The following is a 14,399-nucleotide window of genomic DNA, read 5'->3' as shown; positions in this document are numbered from 1 at the left end:
AATCAGATGATGGAGGATCACTTGTTCCTTCTCCACAAGGAAGATACAGCTCTCTCGGTTAAGGGAGCTATAGAGAGGGTTCCTGTGCCAGAAGTAGGTTTTGGTTGTTATTCCCTCTACTTTCTGGTCCCAAAAAGGACAAGGGCCTCTGTCCTATCGTACACCTACAATCCCTCAATCTCTTCCTCAAGAAGGAGAAGTTTAAGATGCTCACCGTGGCTCAGGTTCTATCTGCGCTGAACCCAGAAGACTGGATCCTTATTTTCTGCCTGCTCACAGATGTTAATTGCTGTTCACGGAAGCCAACAAACATTTTCAGTTCACTATGCTCCCCTTTGGCCTTACCAGCCCACCTGAGGTGTTCACCAAGGTGATGGCGGTGGTTGCCGCTCATCTGCAGAGCTCAGGGGTTTCAGTCTTCCCCTATCTCGATGACTCTCACCTCCAGAGTATAGCATACCACCTGCATTCTCTGGGGTTCACTATAAATGTGCCAAAGGCACACCTGACTCCCTCTCTAATGCTCCCTTTCATTGCAGCTTTTCTGGACACATTGCAGTTTCGGGCTTATTCTCCCAAGCAGCAAGTTCGGGATATTCAGGCTATGATACCAATGTTTCAGCCTCTATCCTGGATTTAGGTGAGAATTACTCTGAGGCTAATGGGCCTAATGGCCTCTTGCATCCTGTTGGTGACACATGCTAGATGGGATATGCACGTCTGCAGTGGAATACAAAGTTTCAGTGGGCGCAGCATCAGGGGAATCCATCCAAGAAGGTCCAGATCTCGGAGGGAACTGCAAAAGATCTGCAGTGGTGGTTAATGAATCATGATTGGGTCAGTGGAAGATTCCTCTCCCTTCCACAACCAGATCTGACAGTAGTGACAGTGGGTCACTCCTGGGAAGGGGCAGCCATCTGGGAGAGGTGGAGATAAGAGGCATCTGGTCTCTGGTGGAATCTGGACTCAACGTCAGCCTGTTTGAGCTCTGTGCGTTCCAGAAAGCATTAAAAGCATTTCTTCCCTCTATCAAGGGAAAGATGGTGCAGGTGTCCATGGTCAGCACCACTGCCATGTGGTACTGCAACAAGCAGGGCAGGGTGGGGTTGTGGACACTATGTCAAGAAGCTCTGTGATATCCCTGGTGGTTGAACATCTGGCAGGATATCTGAACACCAGAACAGACATACTCAACCGAAAATGTCTAGCAAAGCACAAATGGGGTCTCTATCCGGAGGTGGCGCAAGGTCTCTTTCAGCAGTGGGAAGAACCTTGGTTAGATCTGTTCACCCCTGCCGAGAACTCGCAATTTCAACAGTTTTACACGTTGGAGTTTCCAATGCGGCAGTCACTTGGATATGCTCTATGTATCAAGTGAAACTCAGGCCTACTGTACACCTTTCCATCCATAGAACGTCTGCCCAGAGTTCTCAAGAAAATCAAGAATGACCGGTGCCAAGTAATCCTTGTGGCTCCAGACTGGGCACAGAGCTGCTGAGCATGTCCATCAATCCTCTGATCAGACAGTCCCATTGGGAGGATCTTCTGTTGCAGCAGCAAGAGAGGGTTGTGCACCTTAACACATCTACTGTCCACCTTCTTGCGTGGTGATTGAGCAGTGATAATTGATAGCTTTTGTCCTTCCTCCTGAAGTCTGTAACACAATCTTGGCAGCCAGGCATCCCTCCATTAAAACAGTGTATGCCTCTTGGTGGAAAAAAAAAATAGTGGCATGGTGCACAGACAAGTCTGTTGACCACCTTTCAGCCTCTCAGTCAGAGGGCCTATTGTTTATCCTTTCACTGGCAAGGCCTCTGCTGTGGGCAGTCTTAGAGGTTATTTGTATTTGATTTCTGCTTTTTGAGGTTGCCTGAGCAACCTTCTTTGTTTAAGTCCCCTATTGTGGTTTTACACATCTTTTTCCTCCATCCCCATTCATTAGGCCCCAATGGGTTATTAATTTGGTTTTGATACATTTCTGATGTGCACTCCTTTCGGGCCTCTCCAAAGTTGTCCTCTCAGGCTTCTCACTTTGAAAACATTTAGAAACAGCCTTCCTTGTTGCCATTACATCTGCCGGCAGGGTGAGTGAGCTGCAGGTATTGTCATCTAAGCCGCCTTACCTTTCCATCTATCCTGACATAGTGGTGCTTCGCATTAGGGTCTCCTTTCTGTCTCAAGTGGTTACACTCTCTAATCTAGGAGAATCCATCACCTTGCCCACTTTTCGGGCACCCCCACATCCTTCTAAGGTAGAGGAGAGACTCCACCACTTGGTCCCAAAAAGAGCATTGGCAGTCTACCGTGATCATACAAAAGGTGAAGATCGTGGAAGATAAACGCTTTGTTGGTTATGTGGGTACAAAGAAAGATCGGGCAGTGCAGGACCTTAGTTGTGACACACCAGTAGTAAGTTTCTTTATGGCTCTTCTTCTTCTGGCATGGAAAGTTGTTAAAAGAAACTGGGGTCAGCTCACCACGGTGGCGCCTATATAGGAAACGCATCATATCTGGTGTGGACGACGCTGATGAGAGACACAAAGTCGATAGATGCCACCTAATGGCGCACAAGGGTACTGCTCATGAATATTTCTAGATCCAGTCTGACATCTGGGGGGAATTCAAAGATAACTATTTGCAGCTAGATATTGTCTCTACCAAATAAAGCATTACCAAAGGCAAGTAACTTGTTCTTTAATGAATAAAACAAACAAAAAACAACACTGCTAAAGCATGGTATTTTGGTGGTTTTATGCCATTAGTATGACTTTACTAGTAGCAGCATCAAGCAAATGGTTCACAGTTTAAAGAATGTCATTTGATCGACAGCCTATAAACAAATCCTCACATTCCTCCCTATAATATTATGAGAACTATTCACAATTCTGTATATGGAGACTATCAGTGTGATAAATACTTTGAATTATCTGAGAATTAATGGTTGGCTTGGTCAGTGGGTGAGTGCATGAATGTGTGAATGAGAAGTGTAAGGCAAGGGCCAGGTGAGTATTGGAAAGCAGCGTGGAAGAAGGAGTAGTGAGTGCATAGGGCAGTGATGGTGAATGTTTGAGTGAATGATTGAGTGACTGAGTCCATAGCTGGAAGAGTGAAATAGAAATGGTTAAAAACAAGAATGGGTTATCGCATGATTGCAAGAAGATAGCTATAGAAGTGTGTAGGCTTCAAGGGCAGTGTGGCATGTCAAGTACAGTGATTAGGCTAAATATAGGGTGGTGAAGCTAGGGCTTGGAGGTGGAGTAGTGTGTGGCAGCAGCAGTGAGTGGGTGTGTGATTGAGTGCATTTATAGAAGAGTTAGTTCATCAATGAATGGGTTAATGAGTGAGTGATTGCATACTTGGATTTATAAGTGAGTACATAGATTGATGAAAGGGTGTGAACGGTTGAATGGGTAGATTGGAGTGCTGCTGTGGTCCTCTCTGATGGTCATAGTCAGAAGTGTGCTTCTGCACCATCCCTCATTGGTCCTTACAGAATATTCAGATTTGCATGGTTACTAACAAATCTTGAATGCATGATTTCAAATGCCACATCTCTCAAGTATCCTTGGTACATGCTTTGAACTATTTGAGTGGGTACCCAGATTTGCACTTTCACACAGGAATCTTCACTTCAATCTCAGTTTTGCCTCAATATTCAGAACGCCTGGCTGCTTGCCCTGATACGCGTCATCACTCAGTAATCTTTGGGCATATCTGATGTGCCTATTACTCAGTAAGTAATGGTAACGTATACCCTGCGATATGCGGTTTTGCCTACAACTGTTTGAAACTTTAGACCGTTGGCTTGCTAATACTACTAAGGAAATTACTATTTTTGCGGGACTGTTCAAGGATGAAACATTTGCTCTGTGACTCACCCTGCTGTGCAAAGAAGGTCTCAGACAAAACCTAAATGTGCTGTCAGAAGGGCAGACCAGGAGCTGAATACATCTGCTGAGGCACTCCTGTGCCATAACCTTGCCGTCAGCTTACATGATAGTAAATGCAGCAGATGTTGCAGACAGCGGTGATGGGAATCGTTTAGGACGCACAATAGCCTGTGGGTTGCAGGAAAAGAAAAAAACACGTTTTTTGGACAACAGACGTCATGCATTCTAGAAAAAAAAAAATCATTACAAAACACAAATATCTTTGAGCGATTTCAGGATTCAATACCAAGCTTGAAGTGTGGTGTACATTATCGTATAGGTGTTATGTTTGTTGCTTATCTCCTATTCCTTGTTCCATGACCTGCTACACCCCCAGTAACTGTTGGTCTAAAAAAACAATATATAAATACATTTAAAGATATGTTGATTTCTATGTTCCACATTAGTGATTTAGTTATATTCAAATGCACTTTCAAATATTCTGCTCCCCTGGAGATTTTCTGGGCTATGTTGTAAGACTGCGGGTTTTTTCAGATATCCGCATGGAGACATGCTACTATCAGTGGGATGAAGATGAGTGTATTCACGCTGTGCCTGGGAGGTTCCGCATGGACGCCTGCTGCTGCGCGGTTGGGGCTGCCTGGGGCTCAGACTGTGAGGAATGTCCAAGGCCTGGTGACAAAGAATATGAAATCCTGTGTCCTCGGGGTCCTGGCTTTTCCAACAGAGGGGACGTTCTTACTGGTCGCCCCTTCTATAAAGGTAAAGTAGGAGAGATCATGAATCACCATATACTGAAACATACAGTAGTTTATTGTTTTGATTCAATATATTTATGGGCACTAGAATGGTGCAATTTTTCGTCTGCAGCCTTTTTCGCATAATTATGAAATTGTCACATTTTTAACATGTCCATCACTTGCTGCATATCTGCAGATTTTACTTTCTAGCTCAAACCGATCAAAAGTTATAAATGTTGCCGTGCAACGCCATTTGCAAAAGGTGACTGGTTCCCTTTCTGCTGCTTATTGATGTATCTGGGTACTAAGCTGCCACAAATAATATGAAAACTTTACCCAGACATAATTATCCTGTATCAAAAAATGGCGAATAAGGAAGTAATGTCATCACAAAATGAGATGCGTTACTCCACATACATTTTCTTTTCGTGTCACATCATTTAGTCAACCCTGCCACATAATGGTGGTCCTTCTCTGCAGCATAATTCCAGTGGCCTAAAGTATACTGTTTTGTATAAAAGAGATCAGCTCATTAAGTGAATGTGAGCAATAATGCTATGAATGTTAGAATCAGTTGCCCGCACCACTTGCACACCCCTGAAGCGGCCGTGTAAACACTAAGGCATTTCTTCTTTCATGTCTTGTGGTAGTGAACTATGTTGAATTAGTGTACTTTCCTGTGCACCATATGCAAAGAGGTGTGGATAGTTTTATGAATTATGTATTTTTTATCTTTCCCCTACAGATATCAATGAATGTAAAGTGTTCCCTGGTATCTGCACCTATGGCAAATGCAGGAATACCATTGGAAGCTTCAAGTGCCGGTGCAACAGCGGTTTCGCATTGGATATGGAAGAAAGGAACTGTACAGGTGAGTGCAGAAGGGCAGACTGTGATAGGCTATTTAATACCGTTGTTGTGTGTGGGAAAGGTGCATAATTCAGAAGAGGTAAAGACAAGTGATTCATGCTGTCCCTCGCCTCCCTCAACAGTAGTGACAAATTATAGCATGGAATCTGCAAGGCAGTAAGCAGTGATTTCTTATGTTAGTTACTAGGTGTAGTGGAAATAGCATCCACTATTACGTCTTCACTGTCAGAATAATCCACCTTATTTATACTTAACCGGTTAGGCGTAGACTCTGAAGACATTATGATAAGGCCTATGTTGAAACTATCAGAGCACACAAAAAAATTATCTAATAGGACCTGAGACATTAAAGTTCGAAGACTATGAGATATACTGATTTCTATTTTATTTATCTTCACAACTTTGCAGTGCAGGGTCCGTGTTGAATAATATTAAGTGCAGAGTGAACAGTAGCTAAAATTTCTTACTGATGGGTGAGTTATTTTAAATATATTTATACCACTTTCAGCACTTAAATTGTAAATAGAAACATGCGGGTGCCCAAAGCTCGCCTCTGAGAGTGGCTACTGCAATTAAATCTGCGAGCACAGAATACAGAGGTGGCATAATCTCGGGCCTCTTTATCCCATTTACAGTCACTCCCTGCCCCTTCAGCTCACTCTTGCAGCTTTCTGCTTTCTCCCTTTGTGCACTTTTCCGTAATTCTCTTCCTCCATCTTTCCCATATGTGTCTTTTGCTTGCAGTAAATGCCTGATGCAGAAAATAAGTACCAGCCCCCAAAAATAAGCGCTGGTGCCCTCCACCGAAAACCACCAGCTTAAATTAGGCACTGACCACTTTCCAGTATTGTCACATGCTGCAGGGTGCAAAGTTTGAAATAAAGAGACGAACGTGTGCATCGAGATTTCTGGGACCATGAAATAATGTGAGCTGATGAGAAAAAGGTGTCATTGTTCTGGTAGGTATTTTAAGGGCATAAGTCAATAAGACAGCCCTTTGAGTGATCACATCTGCTGTAGCAGTCTGTGCACAGCCTGCAGGTTCAAATTCTGGCAAGGTGCATTTACCGCTTTATATTTCAGACCCATAAAATGAGCTCTGTTCTATGATGTTCTGCAAATCTGCCTGATTGGGGAACCAATCAATCTGTAAACAAGTTTATATTGTTATTGCTGTGTAGCTGTATTATTGCAGTTATGATGTACTATGTGTAAAATCTATTAGAATAAACTAATATTTAGGCCTGGGCAGAGTTTGCGGAGTTCTGCTGATGCTGATGCAGAACTCCACAAAGTGCCAAAAAACTTGAATGGCGGAGTTTGGGTAAGTTGTACTGTTCGCGCTGATTTTCAGCACAGGAGTTTCTCCCATACTGTAAAATCAGCGCAAATTGCATCACACAGAGCGCCAGAGGGCGCTAACTTCTTTCTGCTGCTTGAGTAGATTTTCTACTCGAGCGACAGCTTCTTCAAGGCGAGCAGCAGCTTTCTCACCATGAACGGTCACGGCCTACCACAACCACTCGCGTTCAGAAATCTTGCTCATGCTCACCAACGTAGCAATTTCTTTTGTTCACCAACCTAATGTTGGCGAGCAAGATAAAAAACTATGCTCTATGTCACTTTGCTGAGTTTTTTGGAACTCTGCACAGAGTGCTGAGTGGGGGAAAGTCCACGAATTCCACCTGCTGAGCGGAAGTCTTCACCCACCCCTACTAATAATTCACCATTTACCATTATGCTTGCTATAAGTAGCCCCAAAAACAACGGTGTAATTGTTAGTTGAGACTATGCTGACATTTGCAATATTCAATCTTCAAAAAACTGCTCACTGTAAGATTGTTGGACCTACTAATTTTGTGCACTCTTTGAACATTTTTACAGATGCTTTTACAATACAATGCATGTGCATAGAGTACATCGACCTCCATGTGATGTGTATTTTTCTTCATCCATCTAGATATTGACGAATGCCGTATTTCACCCGACCTCTGCGGAAGTGGTACATGTGTAAATACCCCAGGCAGCTTTGAATGCGAGTGCTTTGAGGGTTACGAGAGCGGCTTCATGATGATGAAGAACTGTATGGGTAAGTGTCTTTCGTTCGCGCATACACTTCAAAGTAAAAATTTAGACCATCAGGCACTTGTCTTATATGCAGGCCTGACATAATGAGGAATTTGGACTTTTCTCCTTTTTCATAAGGCCTATGGTTTGACAAATATTGGGATCCATGCACATCAACGTTGGACCAATGAACTCTTGCTCAGGGCAGTGGCAAGAGGTTGTGGCAATTAAAATGCCAGGGGAATAACACCTAAAGCTGTTAGATGATTTTGCAGGCAAACCAAGAAAATCACTGTGACAGTCAAAGATTTAGGTAATAGTTAAAAAGCAAGATTTACTAAATACTAGCATAGCCCTCTCACCTGCGTTTGTGTAAGTCATTTACTTTTGGTTGATGCTACTTTGGGACGACTAGGAAGCAACTGCTCTGTACTTATACTGGCTGAAGAATAATTACCCAAACACACTGAAATCAGCTACAATTCTGGTGTGTTTTAGAAAATGTTAATAACAACCAGGACCATCGTTAGTGCTGGTGGCGCATGGTGCAACAATCTTTTGTGGTCCCCAATGGTAAACTTCTCCACGGATCCCCTCACTACGCTCCCCCCCCCCAACCAACAGTGCCCCTCATCTCTACATAGCTCCTCTCTCTCATGCATTTGATACGGATTCTAGTATAGGGTGTCAGAGCACTTTACATCACACACACACATTATACATAGATAATTAATCATATGTGTGTAAATCAGTCTATAGGAAATGTTACATAAGACAATGTGGATTAATAGGTGTAGGAATCATATAACATCAATACTACTACCAGTATATTTTAAGTTTGATTGGTCTGGAGAAGTACAGGTTCTGGTATTTAAAACAACTATACCACAGTGGTTGAGGTTGACTTTACCAATAACAATGCATTTCTACCCAAACTAACCCATTTTTAACAACATAAAGATAATGAAAGACTAGAAGAAATCATACGGTACCAATCCTATGCCTTGCAGTTTGCATTTAGCTCTTTGATGGCAGTTCATAGGTCACTGTGCTACATTAGGATTGTAAAGTATGAACTGGGAGTAACAAAAGGATCTCCGTGACAAGCACACTGAACTAGCTTCATAAAATACAGTTCCATTTGCATGGTACATTTTATTTGCAGCCGGCATATTAAGTCTCTGTGCTACTTTATGATGAATCAAAACTACCACTAGACAAAACAGATCTCCCTCTAGGAAGAATAGTATTCACCACAGTTATCTTGATATTTTTCTTGTTGCCTGAAAACTGTCCAACACACAAAGAACTCTGCAGCTGTTGCTTTTAAACACATAAGCTACTTCGAAACACAGCACCCCCTGAGGGTAGCCCCCGCGCACCAGTCGCATCACCCTAAAGCCGACCCAGGTAACAAATAATGGCTGAACCTTTCAATTTGCCCCTTCTCAGGACCGCCTCTACAGCTATGTAACTTCTTGTGCTATGCTGCTTCAGTTCTCATACTTACATGGCCCTTCAAGATAGGCTTGTCACATGAAGGACAAAAAAACAGTAAACCAAGGAACTAACATGCTACATATCCAGCATGTAATGGTGATTATATAATTACACAGCTGAGGATGGGGAAAAAGAGAACAGACTTTAATAGCAGTGCTTGGGGACGTTTAGGGGAATTAATGCAAAATGGTACCAATGACTGCTTAACAAATGTCTTTTGATGCAACACAATAGCTTATGTTAACTCAAAAGGTATATTTGCGGCCATGCAGTCAATCAGTTTGTAATGTTTTTCATAGATAAGGGATCTAGTTGAAGTAGGGCTGGCACAAGATAGGGGCAACAAGAGTGAGGGCACAGTGCATGTGACAGTGTACCACCCAAGCCATATGTCATGTGGCACATATCACATCGAATACTTTTGCAATGCGCTGTGGGGACCTCAGAAGGCTGCATTCAGACACAGACTGGTCCTCATAAAAGTGCATGCCCCTGAACTGGGCCCCCAGAGCATTCACCTGGAGAAGAGGGTTAGGGTGTGTAAAACAGCTCAGGATTTGACTGTCAGGGAGGAGCAAGAAGAAACAGCAGCGTGAAAGATATATGTGGTCCCAAGGGAAAGGTGCTCTTAAGAGAAGCAAACATGAAAGGTAACTGTGAAGGAGAGGGGAGATCTTAATGTATTCATCATATGAAAGGTGGCCCTGGCATAGGAATGTCACTCCAAGGCAGGAGGCAACCCAGGGGAAGGAATGAGACCCTGAAGATGGGAGGGGGGTGCTAAGCAAAGGCAGTAACTCTAAGGGACAGGGCAGGAGTCCCGAATAATGAAACAACTTTTTGCTGTTGGTGCAAAATGGCAAAAATATTGGGAATTACGACAGGAGACGGGTGTAGTACTGTAATTCCCCATTTCTTTAGGTCCCCTCTCTCTGGGTTCAAATCCATAGCCTAGAATTACAAATAAACCTGTTATTGGTAATTCTGGGCGCACAGGTAATGTATCGGTGTTCCTGCACAGCTAAGAATCGGGCCTTATGAGTTGTCTTCAATGATAAAATTATGAATATGGGTTCATTTTCATATTCAAGAACCTGCGAGTGGAGTGATTGCCTCCACATTTACTATAAAATTGAATTATGCTTTCCTGTTCTCTAGATAATTGTAGTCTTTGGTTGTTACCATTGATTTCCAAAATAATCAAACTTCAAGATTAAACATAGCCTTTTACCCATACTCTTTCAAAAGCTCCACAGGTTTTGTTATTAAATTGTCTGTATTGTCCCTTTTGAGAGAATAAGCCCCCAGTAGTTGTTTTAACGAAATGTAACTATTACAATGGCACAAATTACTCCTGCAACAATATATAGACTATAAGGTGGGTGACTGTGAATAGAGGGGAAGAGTTTAGCTAACGTGTTCTGAGATACTTCAAATAGGCAAGAATAAAGCTGTCTTTGTAGTCACTCACAACCTGGGGTGAAAAATATCCTGTTGCCCATTGCATTTTTATGCTATGTATGGCTTCCCCAAAATCCTCTGCCGCTGCACAAACATGCAGTGCAATGGGGGTCATGTAATCACTGGAAAGTCATCTGTAACAAGGCCTCACATCCCAGCCCCCGGTCCTATGCCAAGTACATGAAAAATAGCATATACCTGATGTCCTGCCACCCTTTGCTTCACCCAGTAGACATCTCTACCCTCCCCACCAAATTACAAATAATACCTGGCATCCTGCCCCTTTCCCACACTACCCTCATTGTGCACACCCCCCCCAAAATAATAAAAAATGGACCAACCAGTGTCCTGTCCTTACTCACATCACCCTCAGCAGGACTCCCTTCTCCACTCCTCAATTATAATAGAAAAATTGGTGGCACGCCACACATCATCCTCTCTCCATTCTCCCTTCCAAATATAAAAAGTAACACTTGGTGTCCTCCTGCCCTCCCTCACTATCTTTCCTGTCCCCTCTCCTCCTCAGCAGCAGCTCTAAGAGAGCTGCAGCATGGCCTGCTAGTCCCCTGGCAAGTCTCAGCAGAGCCATGGCTGATGGAGAGAATGGTATGCAACGCAGGTCACCACCCAGGTTTCCCAGCCTCCTTTGGGGCTGAAGAAACCCGAGAGAGGTAGGAGAGGGCAGGAGAGATTGTAGAATCAGGCACCATTCTGCCTCTCTGCTGGGGTATTTGAAGACTCAGACGAGGCCGGATACACTGCAGGAGTAAGCGCTTCCCTTAGTGCCTTAACCGCAAAATAAAACAACTTCGTTTTGTATCCTCTGCTGTGATATAGCAGCAAGGACTACTCATATTTAAAATCGTATACTTTGGGTGCTTTGTATCTGTTTGCTCTAAGGCGCACTTTTGAAGAGGTACACCAGGCACTAACAGAAACACTGCTCACTATTGCATATGCTCGCAGGGCAGCCGTTAGCCTGTGCCCGCCATGGGGACGGTGTACCAGTGAAACGTGGAGCCGATATTTAAAGCAGTTGCTCCCTCTTTCACGTGCAAGCAGGACCCGGCCAAGGGTGATGGGGCAGAGATCTCAATGCAAGTGGGTGCAGTGAGTGACTGCACCCGTTTGCAGGAGTGTGTCTGGGGTGCGCGCACAAGACCCCATTTTCCCTCCTTCAAAGAGTGCTTTCGGGCAGGCGCAGTGACTGTGCACCAACTCTTTGTAGCACACACTCAGTGCAACTCGTGATGGCCTCCTTGCCACTGTGTCCACGTCTATTAAATGTCACGGGTTCATAGGAAAAGTGTTTCCCTCAACTGCATGGGGCCATTCCCCCATTCAGATGGGAGAATTACCCCTTACGATAGCGCTGGTGCTATCTGTATTATAGAATGACCCACACAAGTACTTATGGTATGTACTGTAAATCTACACCCCTGGGACGCAAAAAGCGGGCGCTCACCTGATGTACCCCGGGGCATAATAGGCAATATGACCTGAGGAAAGCATGCTAAGCCATGTATAATATATGTGGTTTTTCTTGAGTAATAGTACATTGCACACTTATTTTGCTCAGTTTTTATAGCTCAAAAGTATTGTAAAAATACTGTGCTCGTATTTGAAAGCTTGAGCATTAACTTAAATGGTTCCATTGACTTTCTTTGAGATTGACAGTAAAACAGCTCACAGCGTTTTTGTTCCCCCGTTATTTAGGGTGATGCAGAGGTGCACAATCTGATTGTACTGACAACTACAATTGCTTACATGACTGTACAATTACCCTAAGTGACAAAGACAAGGAATCGCACCATTTTCCAGGCAGGGATTCATATTATCAACGGATTATTTTTTTCTGTGTTTCCAGATATTGATGAGTGTGAACGGAACCCATTGCTCTGCAGGGGTGGAGAATGTGTGAACACAGAAGGAAGCTTTCAGTGCGAGTGCCCACCGGGACATGAACTGTCAACTTCAGGCGATGCTTGCATCGGTGAGTCTCAACGACCCAGTATTAGATTTAGTTGCAGTACCTGACTTGTGAATGGCACCAGTAAGACAAAGCAGATTGTTGATTTTTTTCCTTTTTGAGTTCATCACTTTAAACTTCAAATGTATCAGTCTTAGAGGAAAATGATGATGTTAGACTAAAAATCCTTGATGATGCATGCTCATTCCTCAGCCTGCTTGAGCATCAAAAACCGGCTTTGCATTTGCTCCTACATTTGGATCACTAAACAAGGTAGTGAACAGAAATGTATCGAACGCAATTTCCGATCCAAGGCAAGATGTAAAATCCATCCTCACTTTTTATCGAGACTACGGTCGGCTGCGGTATGTGTGATTAGTTTCATACTTCCAAAGGACCCAGATGCAGCGGTGTTAAATTTGCACCCTTGATTTAACAATACCCAAGGTCCCCTCAACTATGAGGGAGGTGTTATAACAGGGATTCTGAGATTCCCTCAGGAAAGAAGTATTAATGGGGTAAAATTCCTCATTTTCTACCACTGTTTTAACTGGATATACCAACTCCTTTCAAAAGCTGAAATCTCCTGACCCATGAAAACAGATCTGCAATGTTCCTGAGGGTCTGATTATTCTTATGGGGCAAAAAACTAGTGCTAACTAGTAAAAAGGACCAAGGCCTTGTATGTGTGCATGTTTATGCCTGTGGTTGTGTAACAACTGCCCCCCTCTTGCACATTAGTAGGCAAGAAAATTGTTTGCAGTTATGAAAAAAAGAAAATGAAGGCCTACATGATTGTTTGCAGACTTGTCCTAAGCTATATTTTTATGTGTCTGGTTTCCTTCACAGATATCAATGAATGCTCCTTAAGTGATAATCTCTGCCGGAATGGAAAGTGCGTTAACATGATTGGAACCTATCAGTGTTCCTGTAACTCGGGGTACCAGGCCACTCCCGATAGACAGGGTTGCGTTGGTAGGTATTTCTTTGTTCCACACTTAACCTACTCACAAGGTAACTTCAGGTGACACCGAAAATAATGATCCCTGACATCCTAATCTCATCACCTCATAAACCTGTGTAAACATAGAGTTAGTCCTAAAACTCAGAGGAAGCCAGGAGAGCTGGTCTATATTATTTTGAAATCTGTGTACCTGACAAGCGATTATGGCGTGACAGACGTTTATGATAAATCAAAAACACTATTGCATTTTGACTTATTTCTTTAAAAATATTTAAATATAAAAACTACTCTATTATTTGCAAAAATAGAAATGAGCGTTGACACAAAACAGAGCACACCAAGCTGCACGGCAGAATAGCCTTTTCTATAGTAACATGTCATTCCTGTCCTTCAGCACGTACTGTAATACCAGTCTGTTCATGAACAATATTTAGGACTGTGTCCAATGACAGAAAATGCAGAAGTGATGCCTCATTCCTGATTAAGGATGGAGGGTACATAAGGTGATCTCAACGTGTCTTTTACCATCAGATATTGATGAGTGCAGCATAATGAATGGAGGCTGTGACAATGAATGCTCCAACTCTGAAGGCAGCTATGAATGTAGCTGCATCGATGGATATGCGCTGATGCCAGACATGAGGACATGCTCAGGTGAGATCTGAATAAAATTAACATTGGTTATGAATTTAACAATCTTTGTCAGGATGTACATTACTTATTTGGGTGTACGTGGAATGTGCATGCAAATTTTGGCTGCCAGAGTACTTTGTATGAAAAGTCCAAAGAAGAAGCAATGAGCAAGATACAAATTAACAGTGATGCCGAGTGAAGTGAGATGGGTAACCAATGGTGATAGTAGTGGCATGTACAATTCTTGCATGGAGCCGTGGGATAATCTGGATAGATGGAAATGCCTCAATGAATGGCCACGGAGC

At 43.1% G+C, this 14,399-nt stretch overlaps 1 protein-coding gene across 1 annotated transcript in view; it reads left to right on the top strand.

Annotated features, from left to right (window-relative positions):
* Positions 1-14,399, top strand: part of FBN2 (fibrillin 2) — a 1,006,102-nt gene that overhangs the window by 743,805 nt on the left and 247,898 nt on the right. The window contains exons 24-29 of the mRNA XM_069227289.1: positions 4,425-4,652; positions 5,376-5,501; positions 7,461-7,589; positions 12,396-12,521; positions 13,347-13,472; positions 13,993-14,115. Coding sequence (XP_069083390.1) covers positions 4,425-4,652; positions 5,376-5,501; positions 7,461-7,589; positions 12,396-12,521; positions 13,347-13,472; positions 13,993-14,115 — 858 coding nt within the window. The remainder of the gene's footprint in view (positions 1-4,424; positions 4,653-5,375; positions 5,502-7,460; positions 7,590-12,395; positions 12,522-13,346; positions 13,473-13,992; positions 14,116-14,399) is intronic.

This window comes from Pleurodeles waltl, chromosome 1_1 (assembly GCF_031143425.1).
Source record: "Pleurodeles waltl isolate 20211129_DDA chromosome 1_1, aPleWal1.hap1.20221129, whole genome shotgun sequence".
Classification (NCBI taxonomy): domain Eukaryota; kingdom Metazoa; phylum Chordata; class Amphibia; order Caudata; family Salamandridae; genus Pleurodeles; species Pleurodeles waltl.
Note: the sequence above shows the minus strand (reverse complement) of the source record. Positions and strands in the feature narration are given on the sequence as shown.